The 27,500-nt window shown below is 45.0% G+C and overlaps 4 protein-coding genes across 10 annotated transcripts in view; 2 read left to right on the forward strand and 2 right to left on the reverse strand.

The window, feature by feature from the left end:
- The window catches only part of LOC121690287 (uncharacterized protein C17orf114-like), a 6,262-nt gene extending 3,463 nt beyond the window's left edge, over positions 1–2,799 (forward strand). The window contains exons 2-3 of the mRNA XM_042070781.1: positions 567–666; positions 1,523–2,799. Coding sequence (XP_041926715.1) covers positions 582–666; positions 1,523–1,692 — 255 coding nt within the window. The 5' untranslated portion in view covers positions 567–581 and the 3' untranslated portion in view covers positions 1,693–2,799. The remainder of the gene's footprint in view (positions 1–566; positions 667–1,522) is intronic.
- Positions 2,800–2,943: 144 nt separating this feature from the next.
- On the reverse strand, positions 2,944–11,834 carry mettl3 (methyltransferase like 3). Its single transcript, XM_042070720.1, has 13 exons — positions 11,824–11,834; positions 10,807–10,809; positions 10,381–10,588; positions 9,770–9,957; positions 9,046–9,549; positions 8,367–8,542; positions 8,025–8,238; positions 5,704–5,891; positions 5,165–5,203; positions 4,748–4,856; positions 3,977–4,042; positions 3,637–3,749; positions 2,944–3,207 (listed from the first exon to the last, which is right to left on the reverse strand). The coding sequence occupies exons 3-13, from the start codon at positions 10,478–10,480 to the stop codon at positions 3,096–3,098; spliced, it is 1,809 nt and encodes a 602-aa protein (XP_041926654.1). The 5' UTR covers positions 10,481–10,588; positions 10,807–10,809; positions 11,824–11,834; the 3' UTR covers positions 2,944–3,095.
- On the forward strand, positions 10,858–21,609 carry oxa1l (OXA1L mitochondrial inner membrane protein). 2 transcript variants are annotated; one of them, XM_042070739.1, is made up of 11 exons: positions 10,858–11,012; positions 11,406–11,540; positions 11,934–11,987; positions 12,111–12,372; positions 13,302–13,445; positions 14,417–14,502; positions 14,834–14,998; positions 15,904–16,008; positions 17,873–18,035; positions 20,779–20,859; positions 21,263–21,609. In XM_042070739.1, exons 1-11 carry the CDS (start codon positions 10,902–10,904, stop codon positions 21,385–21,387), a joined length of 1,431 nt encoding a protein of 476 aa, XP_041926673.1. In that variant the 5' UTR covers positions 10,858–10,901; the 3' UTR covers positions 21,388–21,609. The 2 variants fall into 2 exon arrangements, with proteins under 2 accessions (XP_041926673.1, XP_041926674.1); XM_042070740.1 differs by having other exon boundaries at positions 11,934–11,981.
- A 742-nt stretch (positions 21,610–22,351) lies between these two features.
- The window catches only part of slc7a7 (solute carrier family 7 member 7), a 56,982-nt gene continuing 51,833 nt past the window's right edge, over positions 22,352–27,500 (reverse strand). For all 6 annotated transcript variants that reach the window (XM_042070729.1, XM_042070733.1, XM_042070732.1 and 3 more), the window contains 5 exons: positions 27,340–27,443; positions 26,366–26,462; positions 25,398–25,547; positions 23,242–23,425; positions 22,352–22,963 (listed from right to left, as the gene is read on the reverse strand). In XM_042070729.1, coding sequence (XP_041926663.1) covers positions 22,884–22,963; positions 23,242–23,425; positions 25,398–25,547; positions 26,366–26,462; positions 27,340–27,443 — 615 coding nt within the window. In that variant the 3' untranslated portion in view covers positions 22,352–22,883. The remainder of the gene's footprint in view (positions 22,964–23,241; positions 23,426–25,397; positions 25,548–26,365; positions 26,463–27,339; positions 27,444–27,500) is intronic.

Consider the following 27,500-nt stretch of genomic DNA (forward strand, 5'->3'; position numbering starts at 1 on the left):
CAGACCAAGGAGAGACTGGTAGCGCCTTGTCCAAACTTGCTTTTTTAGATTCTCAACTCATGGTGGAGACAGCCCCATACTGATGTCAATTCACACTATAGAGCTGTCAATTGGTCTTAAATTTGTCAGCACATCAGGCCTAGATTTCAACACCATGGGCCTCACATCATGCCATCTGGCTATGACTCGTAGGCCTAGAGTATATATCCGGGCTCGGACCTGGCTAAATGACCCTGTCTGTGTCTTTTTCACGACCTTAGAGGTTTAATTCCATTGAAGGATTTATCAGATCGCTAGCCGCTATTCGCCATTGACGTGCACTTATGGGATTAGGCTGTAGCCTACTGTCTATACAGAGCTTTTCTGTCTGCCAATTTGTGGTGGCCGAGATTGGCCGAGACGCCTGGCGCGTCTGCCCAACGGACCAATGAAGTCTGTTCAATATAAAAAGTGCTATTTCAGTGTTTACTATGAAATGAGACGATTAAACAATAATCAGCCCACTTCTTGTGTTGCGAACTTGTACAGAGCATTTCTTACTAACCTGCATCTGTCTCTCCCTCCAGTGTTCTCCAAAAGTCATGGGTGTGAAAGTGCTCCAGTGTTTCCCGTTTTACAGACGCTGCAAGGAGCGATGCAAGGGACGACAGTGCCCCCCAGAGTCAGGTAGGAGCACTGCATTTTATTCTTAATGTGAAGTTCCAAGAAAAGTCTGGTAGCGTAAACTTCACATGCTTTCCGTAATACAAATAAGTATATGGTCAGTTTAATAACCCATGGTAATAGAGCAAGAAAATCATCTTTAATTAAAGTAATCTTTCTGGCATGAGAAATTGTCAAAACCTGTTAAAGTAAAGTAACTAACAGGCCTACTTGGCAGCTGCTGTTATTTAAAGCTTGCGCAGCGATTCTCAGCGCGGTGACGGTGCCTCACCACACCCAACTACAATGATCTTGAAGATAGCTTTTGGTTACCGCGTGTCATAACTTGTCATTACATTACAATGTTATTGTAAATGCCCGTCACCCGCGGATTCATCTTGACAACAGTTAGTTTCTACAAGGTCAAACTGTCAAGCGCTTACGCTCACAGCTTTGAGCTCATTCTTTGGTTGGCAGATTGCTTTTGATCTTCAGCGGGCCAACTTGGAGAAGTTGTTTTGAACTCTTAGGATGAACAGGCTGAAAATTATGATTGAAATCTTTTAAAGATCATACCCACTTCATATTGCCTAATGTACACAGTATATCTGAATAATTTCAAATCTCCACTGAATCAGTGCCATCTGAGCTACATTACCAACAGATCAAATTTCCTTTGTAAATAACGTCTAACCCAATCCCTTCTCCTGTGTGTCTGTAGTTTTCCAAGAGGAACTAATGTAGCCTAATGCAGTCTTTTCAGTTTAGCTACTTTATTTTCCATTCCCATGTGCCAATCAATCATTCATTACAAATAAAATATCAATGACCAATCATGTCAGATTAATCAACCCGTCTTTCCTGTCCTGTTTCCCCGTAGTGTCCAGTGAGTCCGAGATGAAGCCTCGTCTGTCCTCCACGGCCTCGTGGGGCAGTGAGAGCGAGAGCCACAGCCCTGGAGGCACCCAGGTCTACTTCTCCCACAAGGCCCGCCTCTCCTTCCGACACCAGATGGACAGCAACATTAACGCAGTGGACGCTACCTACTGAGAACACACACACACACACGTATGTGTGTGTGTGTGTGTGTGGGCTGCACTACTGCCATTACCATCACCTTAACTCCCTGCTAAACTCATCTGAAGCAAAGGACTTGACCTTTCACCTTTCTGACAACAGCATGCTGGGAAGAGAAGAGGACAGGAGAGGAGAGGAGATGTGTGGAGGGTCTGGCAAAAAGTCGGTCGTTTTTGTAAAAGTCTTGACAGACTACATCGAGATGAAAACAGACTCCATCTCGCTCACGCCATCGGTGTTGCCCCGACTGATAACAAGCGGAACACCCACACCTCTGGTTGCTATGGTTCCCAGCTGTGGCTGGAGTCAGGGAGCAGATAAGAACACAAATATAACCTGATGACAAGACATAAGTTGAGTGACGTACGTTTACAAAGTCATTACCGCCAAGTGCATTACTCTCAGCCGGAAACCGTTTTTTTAATTATTTTTCCTTACACATATTTGTATGAATACCCATGTGTGTGTGTGTGTGTGTGTGGCTGTGTTCGTACATGTAGGTAGGCGTGAGAGCGAGCGTGGTGTTCAGCAGATCAGCTTGCAAGGCCGTAATGTTACTGAAAACAGGGAGACGGCCTAGATGGGTGTCGAGTGTGGAGTAGATCTAATCCAGATTCAACTGTGTGTTTGGGGATGAGATTTTTAAATGTCCAAGGTGAAAGCAAGTGCTTAATTATTTTTTTTAACATGCGTTTGAGCCACATAGATGTGTACTGACACAGAGTTATTGCACAAATGTTTAGATTTTTTTAAGCTTTTATGAATCTATAATCTCTGCATGTCGGAGGTTCTCTCCTGCAGGTCTGGGTTGTTACCAGGGAAATCTCCCATCAAGGCATTTTCTCCATCCGCGATCCGATATACCCAGACAGCGTTTGAAAGTAAACACAATGTGGTGCTGGTGAACAGACAAACAGGAATATGTTTTGTATGTGATACAATCCGATTAGAGATGACGAGAGTCGCATTTCAATGGATTTTTTAAGCGTCCAAGAGAGGTATATTTTTCATGTAATATTTTTCATGTTTTCTATTTTTCTTGATGTTCAGAACTCAAAATAAAATGTCTTGAAATCATGACCTTTTGACTTGTGTTGATGTGTTCCCATGCATAGGCAACTTATTTAATGGGAGGGAAGTTGTCTATGTCCAGATGTCTGAAATAAAGCAGAGTTGCCTGGCAACAACAAAATAGCACCAGGTCAACCACCACAACACCACAGATGAGAGTGAAATTTTTACAGTTTTATTACAAATTCTGAAATCAGTACAAAAAAAGTGTTCTTCCCTGTTTTTCCAGGAAAACTAGTCTGCATCTTCAGTCACTCCTTCAAAAGGTCATAGTTTGTCGGTTGAAAGGTCACAGAGCAAGACCGCTACATGTTTTGAGGTTTGGAGATGACTCCGTCGGGATAGCGCTTCTTGAACCGAGCCACAACATCCGGGTCAAGCAAATGAATACCATCCAGCTGGTTGCCAAGCGTTACCCTGCAGTGATGTCACAGACAAAGATGACAAAGCGTGAAAAAGCGTGCACGCAATGGATAACTGTACAACCTTTTAAAATGCTTTTCTAAATACATGCACACTTATCTGCGTTGACAATATACAGTACAATAGACACATGCATGCACGCACACACACACACACACACACACACACACACACACTATGGGTCCTCATTTGAATGATGGACAAAGGACAAAGTCGTAAGTCTAACTAAACCTTATTTAATAACTAGGCAAAATCAATTTGCTAATTTAACACCAGCAGCAAGAGAGTTTTGCTTGTTGACAGACTTTGCACTTTGACTGTCATTTTTTAGTAATAGACAGACAGACAGACACACACACACACACACAGTATATCCAAATACAAACAAAATGACGTTAACACCCACACACACAAACGCCTTACCAGTTAGGCTGTACATTGTGAGGTCTTCCGAAGAGCTCTATTTTTCTGGTTCCTGGCGAAAGCCGCTCTATCATCCCGTAGATCTCATCAGGTTTATGACTGGTGGAGCGCACCTGGGAGTGGACAGAAACAGAGACAGACAAGGGTTAATCAGCTCACACTGTGTGTGTGTGTGTGTGTGTGTGTGTGCGTAAGTGAAAGTGTTTGACTGTCACCTGTGAGAGAGAGAGAGAGACAGGGACTTATCAACTCACAGTGCTCTATGTGTATAAGTCTGTGTGTGTGTGTATGATGCTGTGGTCATGTTAAATATATCTCAGTGGTAAGAACAGATTCTGACCTCTGCCACGATGACATCACAGTCTAATCCCCGGTTGAATCCCTGAGGGTTTCCTTTGACACCCACCTACAGACACAGACAGATAAGTAACAGACAGACAGGTGTACATCCACCGACAGAAAGACAGGTAGATCCATCAGCTCAGAGACAAACAGACACATCCATCAGCTCACAGACAGATAGACAGACACCCACCTACAGACACAGAGAGTTAAGTAGTAGACAGACAGACAGGCACACACATTAGCCCAGAAGCTCACAGACAAATGCCAACCTCCAGACACACACTGATAAGTAGCGGATAGATACATCCGTCCGTCAGCCCAAAGACAGATCCATGTGGACATATATATATATATATATATATATATATATATAGTGTATATTAGACAGATTTGTCATTGCCAGAGAAACAGCAAGAGAGAGAGAGAAGAGAACAGAGGAGAAAAGAAAGATGGAGGGATGACAGAAAGAAAGAGTGAGAGAGTGAGGAAGTGAGTGAGCTGGACTCACCAGACAGTGCTCTTTGGCGTGGTTGAGTGAGTGAGTGAGTGAGTGAGTGAGAGAGTGAGAGAGAGAGCACTGGACTGACCGTGAGTGAGTGAGTGAGTGAGTGAGTGAGAGAGAGAGCACTGGACTGACCATGAGTGAGTGAGTGAGTGAGTGAGTGAGTGAGAGAGAGAGAGAGAGCACTGGACTGACCGTGAGTGAGTGAGTGAGAGAGAGAAAGAGAGAGAGAGAGAGAAAGAGAGGTGAGAGAGCTTGACTGACCAGACAGTGCTCTTTGCCGTGGTTGAGCCAGTGCCCCGTCCTCCCTGTGCGAATGATTCTTTGCAGCTGATTGGTCTTCACCCAGATGATCTCATCGACTCGCTCATAGCTGCAAGACCAACAGATTCACAGTCCATCATTTCTTTGAACTACCTTACAACTTCAAATACGTTCCAATAATTGTGACGTTCCACTACATTCTTTTGAAACTGTATTGCCTTCTTTTAATTGAAATACAAACAAAGCATTTATATTCATACAGTATATGTTATAAATATGTATTATATTATATATTTTATTATATTCACTTATATGTTCACTATTATTCAAATATATTATATGATATGAATATATATTCAGATATATACCAGTAATATAGACTTATGTAAAGGTTCAGTAATTTAAAAATGTACTTACCCCCATAGACTGAGGCACTCTCTGCCCAACTCCATGGCTCTGCAACACACACACACACACACACACACACACACACACACACACACACACACACACACACACACACACACACACACACGTGCGCGCGCACACACATATACAGAAAGGCGCACACACACATACAGACACGCGCACACACACACACACACACACACACACACACACACACACACACAGTCAGTACAGGGCCCTGAATTCTTCACATCATCTACTGTCCACTGTTCTGTATCCCAGTGAGTTTTGCCAACTGAGACAATATTCTGATTTAAAACAACATGTTGATACTCTATCTTCTTGCTGTGGGATTACCTTTCTAATGTTTGCCTTTGATGGTATGACTCTGTAGCTAGTATTACTGGATTAGAGCATTGAGCATAGGGGAAATGTGTTCATCCATTAACATATGAACACGCAGTAAGCTTCAAACAGATAATAAACGTGTCGTGCAGCTCAATAACAGAGCCTTCTGTAGCTCTCCTAGTGGCCTTCTGAGCTCGTACCTGCCTGTGACCCACAGGAAGAGAAATCCGTCGTCCTGGAGGGCGGGAATGTTGAGCTTCCTCATCTCGTCGTCGGTCAGGGTTCCGTACGGAAGCTCCATGTGGATGTCCCATGGAGGGTCGGCCATCACCACGGCAAACTTGCCCAAGATGGACACGTCCAGGTAGCGGATGTCACAGCAGATCCACTGAGGGAGAGAGAGAAAGAGAGAGAGAGAGAGAGAGGGAGAGAGCGAGAGAGAGAGAGAGAGAAAGAGAGCGAGAGAGAGAGAGAGAGAGAGAGAGAGAGAGAGAGAATGTGAGAGCAAGAGAGAGAAACAGAGAGAGGGAGGGAGAGAAAGAGAGCGAGAGAGAGAGAGAGAAAGAGAGCGAGAGAGAGAGAGAGAGAGAGAGAGAGAGAGAGAGAAAGAGAGAGAGAGAATGTGAGAGCAAGAGAGAGAAACAGAGAGAGGGAGGGAGAGAATGAGAGCGAGAGAGAGAGAGCAAGAGAGAGAGAGAATGTGAGAGCAAGAGTGAGAAACAGAGAGAGGGAGAGAGAGAATGAGAGAGAGAGAGCAAGAGAGAGAGAGCAAGAGAATGTGAGAGAGAGAATGTGAGAGAGAGAGAGAGAGAGAGAGAGAGAGAGAGAGAGAGAGAGAGAGAGAGAGAGAGAGAGAGAGAGAGAGAGAGAGAGAATGTGAGAGTAAGAGTGTGAAACAGAGAGAGAGAGGGAGGGAGAGAATGAGAGCGAGAGTGAATAACAATAATATCAGCACCAATGTATCAACAGGATCCCCACAAAGCCACACAATAGTGGTGGTCGAGTAGGACAGTTTGGACTTGGCTAAACATGCATGGAAACTGTTTTACTTTTTGTTTTTGGTAACCTGTCATGTTACAATACAGTTGTTACAATGAAATCACTCCTTAAAAATATATATATTTGTCACCTAAGTGAAGAATATTGATCTAACATAAACACAATCATATAAATGATCATGTAACATAACCATAATCTCCCACTCTGTCCATCTTACCTGTGAGGGGAAGAACTTGCCCATGTTGCTCTCCTCATCCCCAGCATGCAGCCCCAGCTATACCCATACCCACACCCACACCTATACCCACACCTATACCCACACCCATAACCACACCCATAATCATAACCATACCCACACCCATAACCACACCCATAGCCACACCCATAACCACACCCACACCTCATAATCATAACCACACCCATACCCGTAACTACACCCACACCCACACCCATAACTAAACATACTATAACATAATCATGTGCCCAGTACTCCATCCCGCCCTGTTCATCTCACCTGTGAGGGGAAGAGCTTGCCAGACTATAACATAAACGTGATCTCCCGCCCTGTCCATCTCACCTGTGAGGGGAAGAGCTTGCCAGACTATAGCATAAACGTGATCTCCCGCCCTGTTCATCTCACCTGTGACGCTGTTCATCTCACCTGTGAGGGGAAGAGCTTGCCAGACTATAACATAAACGTGATCTCCCGCCCTGTCCATCTCACCTGTGAGGGGAAGAGCTTGCCAGACTATAACATAAACGTGATCTCCCGCCCTGTCCATCTCACCTGTGAGGGGAAGAGCTTGCCAGACTATAACATAAACGTGATCTCCCGCCCTGTCCATCTCACCTGTGAGGGGAAGAGCTTGCCAGACTATAACATAAACGTGATCTCCCGCCCTGTCCATCTCACCTGTGAGGGGAAGAGCTTGCCAGACTATAACATAAACGTGATCTCCCGCCCTGTCCATCTCACCTGTGAGGGGAAGAGCTTGCCAGACTATAGCATAAACGTGATCTCCCGCCCTGTCCATCTCACCTGTGAGGGGAAGAGCTTGCCAGACTATAACATAAACGTGATCTCCCGCCCTGTCCATCTCACCTGTGACGCTGTTCATCTCACCTGTGAGGGGAAGAGCTTGCCAGACTATAACATAAACGTGATCTCCCGCCCTGTCCATCTCACCTGTGACGCTGTCCATCTCACCTGTGACGCTGTCCATCTCACCTGTGAGGGGAAGAGCTTGCCAGACTATAGCATAAACGTGATCTCCCGCCCTGTCCATCTCACCTGTGACGCTGTTCATCTCACCTGTGAGGGGAAGAGCTTGCCAGACTATAGCATAAACGTGATCTCCCGCCCTGTTCATCTCACCTGTGACGCTGTCCATCTCACCTGTGACGCTGTCCATCTCACCTGTGACGCTGTTCATCTCACCTGTGACACTGTCCATCTCACCTGTGACGCTGTCCATCTCACCTGTGACGCTGTCCATCTCACCTGTGACGCTGTCCATCTCACCTGTGAGGGGAAGAGCTTGCCCACGTCGCTCTGCTCGTCCCCTTCGTGCAGCCCCAGCTCTGCTCCGGCCGTCTGCGGGCCCAGGGCCCCCGTGTCCATCTCGGGCGGGCTGTCGATCTCGTAGTGGACGTACTTACACGTGTCCATGTGGAAGCACGTGTTCAGGAAGGAGCAGTCGCCCAGGCTCTCGTCCGTGTGTTTGTTAATGATCCGCCTGAGAGCAAAGACCAGGCACACAAGTCAACTCTCAGAGGAAATGAGTAGAGTAGAGTAGAGCCGAACTGCTTGCTGCGTGTGTGTGTGTGTGTGTGTGTGTGTGTGTGTGTGTGTCTGTGTGCTGACCTAAAGTGCAGCTTGGTGCAGGGATGCGGCGTGTCTCCGGAGCGCGTGCACTCTTCTTTGGTTCCGTGATCGCAGAACTCCTGCACCTGAGCCCGACCGCGTGAGCGAAACTTCTCAACGATGGACTGCTCCTTCGCCGAGCTGGTGTTGAGCAACTCCAGGATCTCCCTGCTCACCTGAATAACACACACACACACACACCTCTTACTTTTTTACAGGTCATTAAAGATAAGAAACATCATGAAACGGAAAACAATCAGACCTGCAGAAAGTTTCAAGTTTCACAACGCCAATGGACATGTCAGATTAACCACTATTCTGATGAATGATATAGAGACCCTTTCAACTGCAGAAATGGGCATGAGAGTTCCTAAGGCATTTCTTGTGGCACAGAAAACAACACTGAGCTTATGGGCTACTTGGGCACAAAACAACAATTGAAGAGCATTATGCTGAGGTCCGATTCACTTTCATTTCAAAGTATCCGCGTTGGTTTTGTACGCTTCAAACGGCAACAGATTGAAAGGGTCTATAACAGCTTGATATGACTGAAGGATTCTAGATGAAGAATTAAGGAACTGGGGGAATTCTCCACATTGCTAATTGTTGCTAATTCCTATTCCAAGTTCTATGTTCCATGTGCTCCATGTGTTCCATGCTCTGCTCTGCTCTGCTGTACCTTCTTGCTCTGTTGCTCCTTGGTGGACTGCTGGCTGAGAAGGCTCTCGATCTCCATGTCCAGGTGAGACGTCTGACCTTTACTGGTCCTGCTCTTCTTCTCTGGACCGCCCCCTCCGCCCCCCGCCTTCCAATCAGACGGCCCTGGCACGTGGGCCGTCACCACCGCTGGCGTCTGCGAGGAAGGGGCGGGGCCAGGCGGACGCTTTGGCGGGACGATGTCGTCCCCTTTCCTCTTGGTGGCCGTCTTTTGAGACAGGGCCCCCCGCATGGCGCACAGCTTGGTATAGTCCACAGAGGAGACGATGGTGGAGGGGGTTGAGGAAGAGGTGGAGGCGGAGGAAGAGGATGAAGAGGAGGTAGCGGCGGAGGAGGTGCCAGCTTGGCTCCTCTGTCGGTTGAGGAAATCGAGGGCGGTGAAGCCCTGATGCACCTCGATGAGCTCCTGGGCAGAGAACTTGAGGAGGAGACTCTGGATGTTGCCATGGGATACTGGTGCCTCGGCCTACGGGGGGAGAGGAGGAGAGCAATGGTGGCCACAACAAACATTTTAGTCTTCATTTTAGGTTTGATTACGTCATTTTGAACTTACATTACTTGGAGTTCAGTCATTGAACAATACAATGCATGATAAACTGCATTAAAAGGAAAGTACTGGCTTAAGTCAATTCAGCGTGTTCTCAGTCAGTAATCTCTGTGCATTACACCCTCTAGAGCCTACTTACCGTGCTAAGGTAATCGGTGATGGCAAGAGAGTCCACTGGTAGCGAGGACAGTTCGGAGAGATAACCCAGCAATTTCTGCTCTAGCTCGGGGTCCGGAGGTCGCTCCTCTTCCTCGGCCTTCGAGGTGCACTGGGCGGTTGGTCCCGGACTGTCGCTCCGAGCCGCCGTCGCATCAGTACCCAACGCCTCTGAATATTAGACATCACACACATAATCATGAGATCTTAACCATTTCGTGATTTCACAAAGGGATTTTGAAAAACCAATGGTCACGGTAAAAACATGGCTACGTAAACGCTTCTAGCGCGAAGTTAGAATTGAATGTAACTACATAGAACTACACATCAACGCATGTAAATAACAATCCACTGACAGCCAGCTTGATGGAACTCTTTCCTTCGTGTTATCAAGCACACGTATGATTGCTGTTACAATTGTACCCTTTCCTTGATTGACACATAATGTTAACCATTTAGTTCAGTTAGGTCTTTAGGTCAGTTAAGATCAATGACAATGACAAAGTCAAGGATCGACATTAAAGAAGATGAAAAAATGACACGAAGTGCAAGTGGTTCACAGGTGCAGGATACTGTAAGTGCTCACTCTTTTACCTGCGAGCTGAGTTGTATCCTTCCGTCTTCTTTGCAATCGCTCTCGTAGAGAGTCCAGCTGCTTTTTATGCGCCTGGATGTTGCTCCATGTATCCGACATGGTTGGCACAACACCGCACAGTTATTTATTCAAAACAACTTCAGTATGAGACAAAACAAGCTATTGAAACCGTCGGCCTCTGTCTTCAGTAGTTTCAGAGGGAAATCTCTGAAACTACTCAAAGATACACTTCCGAGTCATGAAATGCATAATTATCTGTCATAATAAAAGTCACGACAGGCTACTTTGACATATCGCATTTTGAAAAACAAGTTGTAAAGGAATATTTTGTCATCACAGTTCAACATACTTTTCTGAAGATTTCAATTGTAAGACTCTAGGTCAATGTATTAAATTAAAATTGTGAACGAATGAGCTGAACGAACGAACTGAAGTTCAATTGAAGTTTGAAACGCTTCTTCATACTGTTTGACCATACAGACTATCCGTACTCATGTCTGTCTAATGCGTGTTTTGCAACATGGCAGCGGTCAGGGGAAAGGTGGCACAGAGTTGTCTGACAACATGTTTCTTAAGACAGACAAGTATCGGCAGCATTGCCACCTTTCCTCTCCTGGCGACACGGGGCGAGGTTTGTTAAGTCGTTTTGTAGTTTTGTAGCGGTGATTTATTTTGGTTGGGGCAGTCATTTATGTTGCTGTAGGAATGTGGCTTAGCACATTGACCAGCTATGACTTTGACACCGGGGCTAACACTAGCCAGCTACATATAACCAGCTAAGTTAACTTAACTTAACTAGCATGGAAATCTTGCCATGTCTGAAGATGTCTTTCCATTTGCTCGTTTGTGTGATGGCCAGCAAAAGAACTTTAAACTATGCATTTGTCTTGGCCTAATCCTGGTTGCGTCTTACTAGACGGCTAGATGTCCATGTGCATGTCAGGCAGATAACATGTAGCATTGTAGCGATGTCATAATTACAGCACATAGCAGCTAGTTAATTAGTGCGTCTTGTCGTTCTCAGACTTCGATACAGACGTCTCATCTACACACCTATAGAGGAAGCAGGAGTCCTCTGGTCAAAGCGATCCTTGGGCAACACAGGAATGGACAACTGCTATTGGTTAGCTCGCTGTCAGTCAGACACAACAGCACACAGGTATGGTTTAACTCACCAGATGAAAAAGTGAAAAGACAGTGTGCAAGTCTTTTTCACTTTTTCACTTGTATGCCCTTTTTGATTTGGCACCTGCTGAAACATTTTTGGATGTGCGCACTTCATAGTATGCTCTAACTCACCAGATACCATGTCCTAAGGACGAGCCTTTTTATCCATTTACCATTCCGTTCATGCTGTACCATGCGCATGTTTTCTGTAACATATAAGTCTGTAATGTATCATGAATGGGCAAAAAACGTTAAAGATTAGTTAAAGTTTTTACATTTGAGGGTGTAGTCGCGCAGCATTAACTGTTTTGGTTTGGATAAAAATAATCTGCTAAATATTAGTGAACTTAAAAGTTGTTTAAGTGTTTCATCTCGTTGTTTCCAGACTCCTGCTGACCCAGTGCAAACAGTATCTATCCCAACTCCACCAAATGTACAAGTATTGCATACTTCTATCTCTATTCCATTTTAATGAGCCTTTTTTTTATTATTCAGTTGCTCAGCCCTCTATGCGTTACGAATATTTAACATCTAACAAAACATCTGCATCTCTACCTCTCAGACATTAGCTGATGTTCCGGTCGCCATCCCAGACACCACAGCTGCAGCAGTTGTTGACCCATCCCCTGTCATCGCCCAGCCAATCACTGAGCAGCTGGCTGAGGTTGCCCCCACGGTCGCGGACGTTCTCCAGGGGGCGGGAGCTGAAGTCCGACTGGCAGAGCTCGGATTGGGCAGCTACACGCCGGTGGGACTGGTCCAGAACCTGCTGGAGTACATGCACATGGACCTGGGGCTGCCCTGGTGGGGGGCCATCGTTTTAGGTGAGCGTGGTGTAACGGTAGCCAGCTGGTACATAGCTGTGTGGTATGTACGTTGTGTAAACCTCCCTCCCAATGCCTTAAGAGGCATGCGAGTAAGTGATGCTGGCACCCCGGGAGTTTAGCTCACTTGCTAACGCGCTCATCCAGAGATTTTCTAATGAGGAGACACAGCACTCAAAAAGTCCTCCATAGAAATGCATGGGGTTAGTTTTTAACGCCAATATGGCAGTTGTCTACACATATCCCAGCCAATCATGTGGTGTGTTGTGAATACATCCTGCCAATCATGTGTTGCGATCTTGCCGCTGGAGCAAGGTTGGTGTTGTGAAGCCTTGCACAAGCGCATTTCTGCTGAAATAGATGCCCGATAAGTACCCAAAAAGCGTTGCAATATGGCCGCTGAGTGGAGGGACTTGCCTAAAAGGACTTTGGCTTAAATCCCAAGCCGAGGTGCTGCAAGTTGTAGTTTTGAGTCCAGGCGAGTGCAGGGCTGAGCTACACAGTCTCAACACAACACAGGTTACAGTCGCAGCTCTAAGTTTCTAAAGTGTGGTTAACCCTCAATACACTATGAAGCTTGTTTTTATCTGTGGGTTTAGACTTCTGTAATTAATGTAAGTAAGTAAAGGGCATGCATTCTCGTTAAATACTGTAGTGTATGCTTTGTCTGTTCGTCATATACTGTGTTACGTGACGTCTAACCCTGGTTTGATGTGAAGTAGCAGATTTTAATGGATGATGCTGTGATGAGATGTTCCATATGATATAAGTGGTTAAATGCGTGGCTTAACGTTCTCAGACACTGGACCTGGCTGTCTGGAAAAAAAAAAAGATAATTATATACAACAACGACTTTGAAAGTTTATGATTACCGCAGGCACAAAACTGTAGCTTTATGCCCTGTGTCTTGTGTTGTCTTCCACCCTTAGGCACGGTGATCGCTCGCTGTGCCGTGTTCCCGGTCATCGTCAAGGGCCAGAGAGAGGCTGCCAAGCTCAACAACGTGATGCCAGACATGACCAAACTCACCAACCGCATGAATGAGGCCAAGCAGAGTGGAAACAAGTTTGACTGTAAGCACCTTTTTCCTTCTCTTACCAACTTTAGTTCCACTTTACATATATATATATATATATATATATATATATATATATATACTCTTTGGGAAATTTGGTCTCTGCATTTATCCCAATCCGTGAATTATTGAAACACAGTGAGCACACAATGAGGTGAAGCACACGCTAATCCTGGCACAGTAAGCTGGCTGCAACAACAGCGGCGCTCGGGGAGCAGTGAGGTTAGTTGCCTTGCTCAAGGGCACTTTAGCCGTGCCTACTGGTCAGGGTTCGGACCGGCAACCCCTCCGGTTACAAGTCCGAAGCACTAACCAGTAGGCCACGGCTGCCCCCTCCTGAGTTCAGTCAGAGACTTTCTAATGAGGAGACACAGCACTCAAAGAATCTTCCATAAAAAAGCATGAGGTCAGTTTGTAACGCCAATATGGCCGTTGTCTACACATATCCCGGCCCTTCTCTATGCCTCCCCATTTACTTGAATAGGAAAACAGCTGCCCGATAACTGCCCAAAGTCCGTTACCAAGATGGCCGCCGAGTGGGGGGTGGCTTGTCTATATGGACTTTGGTTCAGTTCTAGAGTCCTGTCTTAGTTTGAGCCTAGGCACATATCCAGCGGCCTGTGTTCTGGAACTGAAGTTCAACTGCTCAGATCAACTCCATACATCACATCAGATCGTTTGTTGTGCCTGTTATTCCTTAATCATTGTATTCATTTTGGAATGTAGGTGGATATCTGCCACTGCTAAGTTGGAGTCTTGTGTAATATGTGTGTCTACAGTATGTGATTAAAAAAATACTGATGTTTGTTTTTCTCTTTTAATTGTGTTGCTGTTATTAAGTCATACTCTCACATTGTGCTATGTGAGTGCGATTGATTGATTGATTGATTGATTGATTGATTGATTGATTGATTGATTGATTGATTGGTTGGTTGATGTTTGTGTTTTTCTCATGTAATCATATTGCAGTTGCTAAGGCATACTCCGACCTGATGCTCTTCCAGAAGAAGAATGACATCAATCCCCTCAGGGGATTCCTGGTGCCTCTAGTACAGGTTAGAAAAGTGTTATGTTCAACACACACACCCACCCACACACACACACACATAACTCTACAACTCTTCCTGATCTATTTGCATGTCCAGATGTAATTTTGGCCACAATAATAAAACCCCAAACAGAAGCAAAGTGTGGATACCAAATGTATTGCTGATGATCATCTTTAAGACTTTTTGATTAATTTACAAATCAATGTAACTTTATTATTCACTGGAATCTCCCTCAAAAACAATGAGCAATATATGGTGTCCTGGCAAGCGTTTGTGCGGTTGCTGCCATACTGTAGTACGGTAACCATAGTGACTGTGTTTTGGATTGATCTCCTAGATGCCCGTGTTTGTGTCCTTCTTCATCGCACTTCGGAAGATGTCCTACCTCCCAGTTCCCAGCCTGACAACCGGTGGGACATTGTGGTTCACCGACCTGACCATGTCCGATCCCTACTACATTCTCCCGATAGCCGTCACGGGCACCATGTTTGCTATCCTGGAGGTGAGGCTCTGGGCATTAAGCTGACAACACACCTTATATTTATTTACATTCCAGACAGGGAACTCTCAGAATAAGTTTAAGAATTGTATTGATGCGAGTACTTGGTAATATGCTTGGTTTGCTTGTTAGAAGCAGTTGCACCAACCTAGTGGTGACGCTGCGTAACTGCTGCAGCTGCATAAAAGAATACAACTAAATACAACAGACATAGAAATCAAAGAATGCAAGACCCCCCCCCTAGCAGATGTAGACAGGTGGACTTGGGAGACCCCCCTGTCCCAAACAGATGTAGACAGGTGGACTTGGGAGACCCCCCCTGTCCCAAACAGATGTAGACATGTGGACTTAGGGAGGGGAAGGGAGCAAGATATGACTGCTATGGCGCAGGAGCTGTGTGAGTGTACATGAGGCCATAGAAATTTAAAACAAAGGCTGCGTTTTGGAGCTAGTGCTGATTTGGTTCTCGCTGAAACCAATTAACTGCGTCACTCAGAGTATCCTGACTGAACTGGTCATTCATTGACCTGCCAGAGGGCTTTTATCCAATATAATTGAAGAACAGTCAAGCTACAGTACGTTAGTATAACGGTAAAGTGTAAACATAAAGTACCTTATTCTAGTCTACCAAAAGTGCCATAGGCAACAGATAGATGAAGTGTATAGTAAGTCTGAGAGTGTGTATGGGGGATCAGAAGTATGAGAAAATAAGATCTTGCATATTAAAAAACAGCAATCTTGTCCTAAATCCACACCTACAAGATGGAACATACAAAATCATTGTTCACTGTTTCACATTGGATCTACTCTCTCTTTGTCTTTATCCTTCCCTCTCCTCTGTATCATCCCTCTCTTTCTTTCTCTCTCTCCCTCTCTCTCTCTCTCACTCCCTTTCTCTCCCTCCATAGCTAGGGGCAGAGTCTGGTGTGGACAACCCCAACCTCAAAGCCATGAAGACCGTACTGAGAGTCATGCCATTTGTCATCCTGCCTCTCACAATTAACTTCCCCACGGTAGGTGACCTCACTTCCTCTTGGTATGTGACTTCATTTCCCCTCTCCTCTCCTCTTTTCTCTCTTCTTTCCTCTCCTCTCTTCTCTCCTCTCTCCCATTTTCTCCCCTCCTCTCTTCTCTCTCTCCTCTCTTCTTTTCTTCTCTGTGTTCAGCCTCTTTTGTCTCCTCAACTCTGCATCTCCTCTCCTCTTCTCCTCTCTGTAGCCTCTCATCCTTTACTCTTCTCCTCTCCTATTCTCCTATTTGTAGCATCTCATCCTCTCATCCTTTACTCCTCTCCTCTCTTCTTCTCCTCTCTGCTTTCTCTCCTCTTCTTTCTTCTTGCCCATAAAGTTGCCCAACCGATCATCAACTGTTCCCACCTGTGCCTACATGTGTGTAACCCCCCCTTTAATTCCCTGCTGTGTACATTGTGAACTCCACCGAGCCCTCTATTCTAAGGGTGCTTTCACGACTGGTCCCTTTCAGCCTTCTAAACGAACTCAGATCGATGACTCAGCATTTTTTGTGCATTATGTGAACATGGCAAACGAACTCAGACCCCTTTAACGCGAACCGAACTGAGACCACTTCGGGAGGTAGTCTCGGCGCGGTTCACTTATCTCTGCATTATGAACACCTCAATCACCCTGGGTTCTCTTTCACATTTTACAGGCTAGCCTATTTTTTCCTGTTATCATTAGGCTCATGATAGGCCTACGGACATTTGTAATTTGGCTAGTAGGCTACAGCCAAACAAATGTGTTCTAACGTTAGGCTGAATATCTTTTCATCCAAGCTATTGGTAATAACCATATAGATATCAGCGAACTTTGGATTACATATTGCTCACCATGTTTCATGATCTGCTAGCCTATTATCTCTGGCGAACTGTTCTTGCATGTGGCAAACATACAAGAGACTGAGCAGCGCAGTTAATGGGCTGCTGTTCACTTGTCATTTTGGACGTGAGCTAAGTTGGACATAGCAACAGTAACCAGGTGGGGCGGGCCCACCTTCGAAAGTGTGATTGGCTGGTGTGTTGACTGACAGTTCAAGAGGATCTTTGCGATAACTTCAGATCGGAATTCATTCTGAAAATATTTTAGGCCTGTAATATATTTCAGAAGATGTATTTATGAAACAAAATCATCACACCAACTATGGGTTAGAAGGCTTTAAACCGGTTCACAGAATGAAAATGAAAACCAGAAACTTTTGATGTTTTCTTAGGAACAGAAACGAAACCAGAAACTTTACATTTTTTATGTTCCGGAACAGAATCGTTTATCTAAAATAATGGTAACCGGTTAAGGAAAACGATGTAGACTAACAACAGAATTTTAAAGTCCTAATGATCAGCCTACTTATTTGTATGTCCCGCAGCTGACATGGAACATTATTAACCGGTTCGGGAACTTTATTTTTTTGTTCTAACCGGTTCAGGAACGTCAATTTTAGGGTTGAACCGAAAACCGGAAACATTAAAATACTGTTTCTGTTCGGAACGAACCAATTGGGGGAAAAAAATCTGGTTCAAAGCCCTGATGGGTTATGATAATTATTTCAACCTGATAATGAATGATGATGAAAATACATACATATGTAACTAACCCAGAGCAACTACATTGCCCATAATCCAAAGCAGGTCTGAGACTTGCAGAGAAGGTATAGTGTGAACATGAAGAAAACTGAGGCCCCATCAGAGCTGAAGTGCACCAGAAGGAGATCTGAGTCCTCTTTAAAATGAACTCACAATGTGAATAGAATTGTTTTGGTCCCTTTTTAGTGGACAGAGTTTGGTTCTTTTAAAAAAAGGGACTATATGTGAAAACAGCTTAAGTCTATTCACCAACCCTTCCTGCTCTCTGGCTCCACCTGCAGGCGGTGTTTACGTACTGGATGACGTCCAACCTGTTCTCGTTGGGCCAGGTGGCCCTGCTGAAGATCCCAGCGGTGCGGGACAAGTTTCGCATCCCCGAGAGGATCGTCCACCCGCCCTCTGCCATGCCCCAACAGGACGGCTTCATCGACAGCATTAAGAAAGGTGTGTGTGTTGGGCGCAGTGGTGGGCCTCTCGCTGGTATATATTACAGCTTGTGGTTGGCTGAGAGTAGAGTGAGTTGTGATGAAATTGGACCACCCAGGCTGTATCAAAACATCTGATTGGCTGAGAGCTTAGAGTATGATGAGGGGATTGGCTGCCCAGTCATGTGGTTTTAGTAGGGCACTGGGGCAGTGTGTCTTATGAATATTGAATGCAGTGTTGAACTTGACCATTAGAGGGCGTTGTAGAGTGAATCCAGAAAACGACTGATTTCGGTCAGTGTTACCGTTTTATGTTATAGTATAAGTATATATACTCTTTCGATCATGTGAGGGAAATTTGGTCTCTGCATTTATCCCAATCCGTGAATTAGTGAAACACATTCAGCACACAGTGAACACACAGTGAGGTGAAGCACACACTAATCCCGGCGCAGTGAGCTGCCTGCAACAGCGGCACTCGGGGAGCAGTTAGGGGTTAGGTGCCTTGCCTACTGGTCGGGGTTCGAACCGAGAACCCTCCGGTTACAAGTCAGAAGAGCTAACCAGTAGGTCACGGCTGCCCTGTAATGACTTGTTCAGAGCTTCAAAGTTCGAAGTTCAAAATCAATCAATCATCAAAAAATGTTTTGCTACTGCATTTTGCTAGTGTTTCCTGATAGAAAGACATGTTTGGTCGCAAGAGTGTGTGACGATGGGCAACAGGCTTTTTAGGGGCCTGTACTACGAAGCGGGGTTACTGGCTTATCTGGGTAACTTCGAGAGTAACTTGATCACGTGTGGCGTAACTTCCCGTAACTAACCCGTACTACGAAAGCTGGATAGGTTTTAACCGAGGTATGCTGCCATGCCAATTTACGCTGCATCTCAAACCTGCTCCGACCAGGTTATGTTCTTGGTTAACCCGAGGTTTCCGTTAACCACACCCTTTATAAGTACCACCCCTCCACTAACAATTTCTCCCGAGACGTCGGCGTACCTGGATGATCTAGACCTTGGAGCGCAAATCGTGAGGGACTCTCTTCGCAGGGCGAACATATAGAGACAGAAAATATATATAGCCTACCCGGACGATATTCTCTATGAAGATATATATTGTCAGGCAAGGGAATTCGTTATCTTTGTCAGATGATCTAGGAAGACGTCTCATAGCAATGCCCGTACGTGGACATTCATGTATTCCATCGGTGATGCAAGAATACTGTATGTCCGAAAAAATAAATCGGACATAGGCCTACAGTATGCTGAAAATCTGAGCAAGAATAGCCTAAAATAAATCGGACGTAGCCTACAGTAGGCCTAATAAATTAAAATCACAATTTTAACAAACTTGTTGAATTGAATGTCATATTACTGTACCCTGCACATAAAGGCTACACATTTCCACAGCACCAGAATCCGACCGAATGCCTCCCTCAACCCCCTCAATAATCGGCCTTCCACTTTGCGATGGCCAACTCCTCTGCTACTGTAAAACACGCTGGTGCCTTTCCTCCTACAGTAGTGTTCAAAGACACCTTTTTCTTGTTAGCTGTAAAACAGATGCCAAGTGAAGGCTATAAGCTAGGCCTACACTGTACATGTTTTCATAATTAAGAAATATTAATGCAAGCTATAACTATATAAACCTACTATTCTGAATAATGTTTTTGTGTTTCATTTTCACCTGCTGCCATGTGCGTTTGGCAATGGTGTTGCATCTGAAATGTTCACAGGATTAGGCATACACTAAATCAGTCAATGGGGGTTACTTAAACATTCAATTATCTTTATTACTGTAATCTATATGCCCACTTCTGAATTGGGTTGCATCTGTAGGCCTTTCTATGAACTCAAAATAGGCTATTTAATTATTTCAACTCATTTCAGACATTCCGCAAGCTACTAATCCTCCATAACACATATTTGAAGAACATGTGGGAATAAATAGAACTTCCCCTGGGGATCAATAAAGTATCTATCTATCTATCTAAAACTTTACTTTTAGGCATTTAGGCTACCCGATCTGCAATACGTTGCCAACAGCCTTGCTTTGTTCACTGCCGACGTATTTGAAAAAATAAAATAAGATGATCGCGTCATCATTGAAAGTGGTGACTTGCGCTGCAACCCGCCCCTTTTATGTGAACGCGCACAAACTCTAATGAGGTTAACCCCGGCTCAACAAATCAACTTCATAATCAGTGTCATAGTACCGATTAACACCACTTAAGATAACCAGGTTTTGTCAACCCTGGTTTAACAAAGTAACCCTGGGTTACATCTGGGTAGGTTAAGCTCCCTTCGTAGTACAGGCCCCAGGTAGTTATCTCTTGTTGGTGGGTTCCATCCTATCAGTATCGACGTGTGTACAAAATCAGCCATATTAAAAAAGCAGTGAGCACATCATGTCTACCTTAAGACATTTACAGACGAAAGATCAGAATGAAAAGTTGAAAAATTAAACCTATATTAACCTCTGGCTTGGAATACATTTCAAAAAGAAAGAAAACGATGGCGTTCTCAGAACGCTTGCGCAAACAACGTTGTGTTCAACGCACCACTGTGTGTGTTCGCTCTTGAGCGGACCCCGGGTGTGTGTTTTCTCTTGAGTGAACCCCAGGTGTGTGTTCGCTCCTGAGTGGACCCCAGGTGTGTGTGTTCACTCTTGACCCCAGGTGTGTGTGTTCGCTCTTGAGTGGACCCCAGGTGTGTGTGTTCGCTCTTGAGCTGACCCCTGTTGTGTTCGCTCGTTTGTCCCCCAGGCTGGAAGAACGCTCAGGTTGCTCAGCAACTGGAGGAGAGGGAGAAGAGGATAAAGGGGCACCTGGACATCGCCGCTAAAGGTGAAACGCTCACACACACACACACGCACACACACACACACACACGCACACACACACACACACACCCCTCGACACTGCTTGTAAATGTTATGCACACCCTTTCACACACACTTGGACATCACTTCTAAAGGTGACACTCTCTCACACGCGCACACACTTTGACACTGCTGTTAAAGGTGACCCACATTCACACACCTGGACATCACTGCTAAAGGTGACACACACACACATGCTGGAGAAGAAGACTCTTACTCATGCACCTGGACATGGTAACTCGTAGTTTTGGACATACAGAAAATCTTCACTAATCATAGCAGTTACTAATTTGGAGTTAGTGCTACTAGTGAGATAATGGTTTCTGTGGGTGATTAACTCCTGTTCCCATGATCCTCCTCTGCCACAGGACCACTAAGACAGACATTCACCCACAATCCTTTGCAGCAGACGGCGCCTGCATCAACCTCGTCGAAGTCGGCCGCCGGCAGCAAGCCTGGAAAGAAGCGGCCTTGGGAGGAAACGATAGGCTGAAGGGAGGGTCATAGTTGGGTTTGGAAAGAGATGATTGGTTGACTGGAGGCTTACACGTAAGCTTGGAAGGATGTGATTGGATGATGGGTGACAGGCTGGTGGAATACCTTCTCCACTGTGTATATATTTATTTGATTAAAGTGTGATAAGAGGATGTGTTGGGGAGTGGGGGGGTCATGTTGCACCGTTATTATTATCAATAAAGAACATCGGATGCCCCAACTCTTTTGAACTGGTGGTTTGTACAAAGCGCACTTCTTGACATGCAGGCAAAGAATGTTTGATGATTTTCCTCATGTTGAAGTAGCACGACATAATGGTAGAAATAACCTACATAGTGACTTCAACATACAGAGAAAGTGTTCACTTAATGGGACTAAGGGTTGCGAGATGTGCCAAAGCAAACAAGTCTCATAAAGTAAACTCACATTAAACCTCAGCTTGTCATTAGAGGTCGTTTCTTTTTTATGTGGCTATGAAATATGTTGACATTTATATTATATTTATATTAATTGATTAATTTAATAGTTGTCAACTAATCGATTAATCACCAACTATTTTGGTAATTGGTTGTGTGGTTTGTGTGATCTACGCATCATGGCATGTGAAAAACACTGATAAAATGTTGAAAAAATGTCTGCAATCAAACAGCTAATTGATTAAGCAAGAAATAATCAGATTAATCGACTATGGACCCTTTCAAGAGTTCCATTATCAGCATCATAGTTGGCCCCACAAGACTTCCTTTTTAACATTCCATATGTTATCTTAATGCAGAGGAAGTAGATTGGGGCCCAAATAGAACGTTCAAGCATTGTTTTTGTTTACCTTGTTGAAAGGGTCTATAAAAAATAATAGTTTGTTGCAGCCCTAATTTATATATCAATTCTCACTAATGAAAAGCCTCTGGAGCCATTAGCAAAACCGCAAAAAAAAGACTTAAATAATGTGAATTGTACAAATGTTTTGGTTTATAATATTTAATAATGCCCACCTTGGTTTTTTCTCATACCTTACACAGGTATTCATACTAGTGCTATACATACTACCATTTGCCCAAATACTGTATCCATCAATATAGTCATTTCAATATGTCATCCCATTTATAGTTAACTCTGAAAAATAATTAAATATAACATGCCTTGGAATGCCTTTATATGGTATACACTGAATCGGGAAGTATCTCTACGCTGGTCCCATGATGCATCATTCTGCCTCTCAGGTGTCCTTAGTATCCGATTGGCTGGATTGCTGCTTGGCCATTGACCCGAAAGAGTTTGTGATTGGTTGTGCAAGTGGAACGTTGCATGGCCGTGAAGCAAAAGAGTTTGTGATTGGATGTTTGTGTGGAGTGTTGCACGGTCATCAGGAACCAAACAAGTTCCTGATTGGCCGTGAGTGGAGTGTAGTATGGTGGTGGTTGTCCAATGGCGACCCAGTCTGAGAGGATAGGAGAAACACTCCTAGGTCCTGCGCAGACGTGTTGAACCTCAGTCTCAGTCCATCTTTGGCTCGTCTATGTCCATCTCCGTCAGGACGGAATAGCACACCTTCTGAATCAGGAGGCCCGAGGAAGCTATGGATGAGGAGAAGGGAAATGCAAAAGTGTGTGTGTGTGTGTGTGTGTGTGTGTGTGTGTGTTGGGGAGAGAAAAGGCATGTGAGAAGGGAGCGACCAAAAGAGAAATAGAAATCATTTAGCTTCCAACTGAGATTCATATATGACTATGAGACAGTACATCTGCTTTTTTTTTTTTTTTTTAAAAACACTGCATACTGAAATGAAGATAAATGTAAGTGCATCAGATATCACTGATTGATAAATAGAAGCACAAAATCCCCAGCTGATTCGTACCAATAGCCTTGCGCAGCCACAGAGGCCGCTTGTGGCCGGGAGTATAGATGCAGAGGAAGTAGACAGGCACTCCTGATAGGGCGATGCCAATGCCAATCAGGGAGTTGATGGTGTCACTGTAGAGGGGCACGACCACCAGGAAGACCGTGCACATGCAGAAGATAATAGGGAAGGCCAGACTCAGCTGGACGAGGGTCACAACACAGAGAGAACACATGGCATCACTTTCATTGTTATGGCAATTGCTACTGATATTATTGTTGTTAAGTATAAGTATATATACTCTTTTGATCCCGTGAGGGAAATTTGGTCTCTGCATTTAACCCAATCTGTGAATTAGTGAAACACACTCAGCACACAGTGAACACACAGTGAGGTGAAGCACACACTAATCCCGGCGCAGTGAGCTGCCTGCAACAACAGCGGTGCTCGGGGAGCAGTGAGGGGTTAGGCCTTGCTCAAGGGCACTTCAGCCGTGCCTACTGGTCGGGGTTCTAACTGGCAACCCTCCGGTTACAAGTCCGAAGCGCTAACCAGTAGGCCACGGCTGCCCCAAAATTAGCATTACGTTATTAGCCTGGCCACACCCACCTAGATCTCCTTTCAGGGAGATACTAGTCTGGAATTAACCTGACCCTAGCCAGATGAATTTCGCTCCGCCTAGCTCCACTCATCCATCTGGGACCAATCCATTGAAGTGTTGCTTCAGAAGGCTGGGCCTAATCAAAAAATGCTTGCATATGATTGAATAAGTCACTTGTCCGTCATCTATTGACGTGCTACTTCAACCACTCACATCGAAGCCAACCCGTGACGCTAATAACAGTCTCACAGTCGCTTCTATGCTATGTCACATCTATGAAACTCCCGCCCTGCGTCCTGATTGGCTGAACCATAAAGTCGGTTGCAGAAATCACTCTCAATGGAGCTAAGCGGAACGAAATTCATCTGGCTAGGGTCAGGTTAGTCTGGAATAGTTCACTAATGTTTCACTAATAGTTCACTAATGTTTCCATCGGTCTTGGAAAGGTTTTCCCATCATGAGGGACCAGACTATTGACTTAGTCAATGAGTTTGGTTTACCAGGCTATTAAGTTATTACTTATTACTATCAATTGATACTTTTATTGTTATTCTTAGTGATGGGCAAATTAAGCTTTGGTGAACCACTAAACCACAGCAGTGTGAAGCTAGCAACACTAATGAAAAAATCCAATATTGCTGCCACATGTAGATTTTTCAACATCCTTTAAGTCCTTACCCAAACCAGTCTATGTAACCAAAAATATTGGTTTGCTAAGGACTTTTATGTTGAAAAATGTATGTGTGGCGGCCATCTTTTTTGCTTTTCAGCTAGTGTCGCTAGGTTCACACTGCTGTGGTTCAGTCGTTCACCAAAGCTTCATTTGCCCATCACTAGTTATTCTAACATCCTATGAAGATGTTTGTATGTGATTCAAAATTCTAATTCAAATCACTAGCGCTTGCCTACAAACTATTTTATATATATTTTCTTTTGTAGCTCCCCGTTGGCGTAACGACCAACCTTCCGATTGAGTGATGATTGTGGGGGCGCTGTGGTGCAAGCGAATGCAGCATTAGTACCAATTTCATGTCCAGGTTCCCACAGAGACCTGGGCTCCAATCAGACCCGCAGACATTTCCTAAACTCAGCCTGACCTGCGATCATTTCCCAAACTCAGCCTGACCTGCGATCATTTCCCAAACTCAGCCTGACCTGCGGTCATTTCCCAAACTCAGCCTGACCTGCGATCATTTCCCAATTCCACCTTATCTCTCTCTTCTCTCACTCTTCACTGCCCTATCTGAATAAAGCAAAAGAAAAAAATACAAATATATGATTGATTCTTGTGATTGATGATTGATGACCACATTTGGGTCCAAGTGCCCACAGAGACGCACATTTGAATCTGACCTGCGGTCATTTCCCAAACTCAATCTGACCGCGGTCATTTCCCAAACTCAATCTGACCTGCGGTCATTTCCCAACTCAATCCGTCTCGCTCTCCCACACACTTCCTGTTGCTCTTATATATATATATATATATATATATATATATATATATATATATATATATATATATATATATGTGTGTGTGTGTGTGTATATATGTGATTGTGATTGTTGTGATTACCTTGAGCGGCCGAGGCCTGTCCGGTTGTTTCCAGCGCAGGTAGAGCTGCCCCAAGATGGACAGCCCCACAAAGAACCAGTAGCTGAAGCTGTAGTAGTTAATGAGCCTGAAGATGTCCTCCACACACAGGTATACCAACGCCATGGCACCCTGCAGGCCAACAGTACAGTCAAATACACACACAGACACAGACACACACACACACACACACACACAAGCACCATGGATCCCTCCCCACAGTCAAATACACACACTTCAGAGACACCGATGAAGATAAACACTTTTGAGATGACTGAGGTCTCTTAATTGCTGCAGTCACAGCCTGATGACATGAAAACAGAGTGAACAGCAGTGGGCGCCTGTTTAAGTAAGTATAAGTATATATACTCTTTTGATCCCGTGAGGGAAATTTGGTCTCTGCATTTATCCCAATCCGTGAATTAGTGAAACACACTCAGCACACAGTGAACACACAGTGAGGTGAAGCACACACTAATCCCGGCACAGTGAGCTGCCTGCTACAACGGCGGCGCTCGGGGAGCAGTGAGGGGTTAGGTGCCTTGCTCAAGGGCACTTCAGCCGTTCCTACTGGTCAGGATTCGAACCGCCAACCCTCCGGTTACAAGTCCGAAACGCTAACCAGTAGGCCACGGCTGCCCCTGCCTGTTTGCAAAGAGCTGTAGATTACAGCAGATAATCAAGCATTGTGTGGCATCAGTGAAATAAATACAAGCTAATTCATAGGCTAAACAATGTTTGGGAAATTAATCTGCATATGCAATAATGCACAGTGATATGAAGGTCAATCGCATGAGTGGATAATCCTGCACTCTAACTCAACACTAATCTCAATCAAAAACACTTAAACTGATGAATGGGAGGAAATTAAAAACACTTTTGCATGAAACACTCACACACATACACACACACACACACACATAGAGCACAGATTGAATGAGGTGACTGACGTTGAAGAGGAGAGCTGGGATGGGGGTGTATCGATGGACGTGAATCATGCACAGGTACTCTGGCAAGTGGCCCTCCCTGGAGCCCACGAAGAACAACCTACAGGACCACACACACACACACACGCACACATACACACGCGCACACACACACACGCACACACACGCGCACACACACACGCACACACACGCACGCACACACACACGCGCACGCGCACGCGCACGCGCACACGCACACGCACACGCACACGCACACGCACACGCACACGCACACGCACACGCACACGCACACGCACACGCACACACACACACACACACGCACACGCACACGCACACACACGCACGCAATACAATGCAAAATGCATTCATACCATGTATAACATACACAGGGATGCAAACACACAGGTACCCAATGTGCTGTCCAGGCCATCCTCGGCAGTATATCTACTTGGTCCTAATTTAAGTGACTGGCAAAGTGCAAAGTTGTAGTAGGCAACTGGCTACGTGTCCCCTGCATAAAGTTCAGCTATCGCATGGCATTTGGGAGCGAGTATTAAGCCGACCCATCAACATCTGCAAGCCCATTATATTAAATTAGGAAATAGATTTTTGATTAAATTAGCTCCTGTTACACTTTAGAATTTGCACTTCTGCAATCACTTAAATTAGGGCCATATGTCTACCTTTGTCACGTTGAAGCATCTCTTACAGGAAGGTAACACCAGGGACGTAACTGACCGTAACCATACCGTTCGCGGAGCGTATGCTGCAGCAATTAGCTACAACTGGCTACACCAGACTTGATAGCGAAGCGTGCACTCAAAATAAATTCCCTGTCCCCTAAAACTATTTTTACGCTCCTCGAACGCTACAGTTAGTGTAGCCACCTGTTACAGGTGTGCTTCTTAACTGTGATGATGCTTACCTGTTGTAGCCTACCTGTTACAGGTGTGCTTCTTAGGTGTGATGATGCTTACCTGGAGGCGGCGAGGATGGAGGCGTTGAGTCCCCCGAAACAGGACAGGGCTACGGCCAGAGGGATGGTCCAGTTCATGACCCCAAACACACGATCTGCAAACGTCTGTAAAACACGCCCCATAACACAACACAGCGCAACTCGTTATAAAAGTGGAGTAAA

The sequence above is a fragment of the Alosa sapidissima genome, chromosome 18 (genome assembly GCF_018492685.1).
Source record: "Alosa sapidissima isolate fAloSap1 chromosome 18, fAloSap1.pri, whole genome shotgun sequence".
Taxonomy (NCBI): Eukaryota; Metazoa; Chordata; class Actinopteri; order Clupeiformes; family Clupeidae; genus Alosa; species Alosa sapidissima.

Excerpts from the sequence above, each read along its gene's own strand:
- oxa1l (XM_042070739.1), top strand. The coding sequence starts at position 10,902 with ATGGCAGCGGTCAGGGGAAAGGTGGCACAGAGTTGTCTGACAACATGT. Across the intron at positions 11,541-11,933 it reads TCAGACACAACAGCACACAG|ACTCCTGCTGACCCAGTGCA; the intron begins GTATGGTTTAAC and ends CGTTGTTTCCAG. Across the intron at positions 13,446-14,416 it reads GAGTGGAAACAAGTTTGACT|TTGCTAAGGCATACTCCGAC; the intron begins GTAAGCACCTTT and ends ATCATATTGCAG.
- mettl3 (XM_042070720.1), bottom strand. The coding sequence starts at position 10,480 with ATGTCGGATACATGGAGCAACATCCAGGCGCATAAAAAGCAGCTGGAC. Across the intron at positions 8,543-9,045 it reads AGGAGCAACAGAGCAAGAAG|GTGAGCAGGGAGATCCTGGA; the intron begins GTACAGCAGAGC and ends TGTGTTATTCAG. Across the intron at positions 5,204-5,703 it reads TTCCTGTGGGTCACAGGCAG|AGCCATGGAGTTGGGCAGAG; the intron begins GTACGAGCTCAG and ends TGTGTGTTGCAG.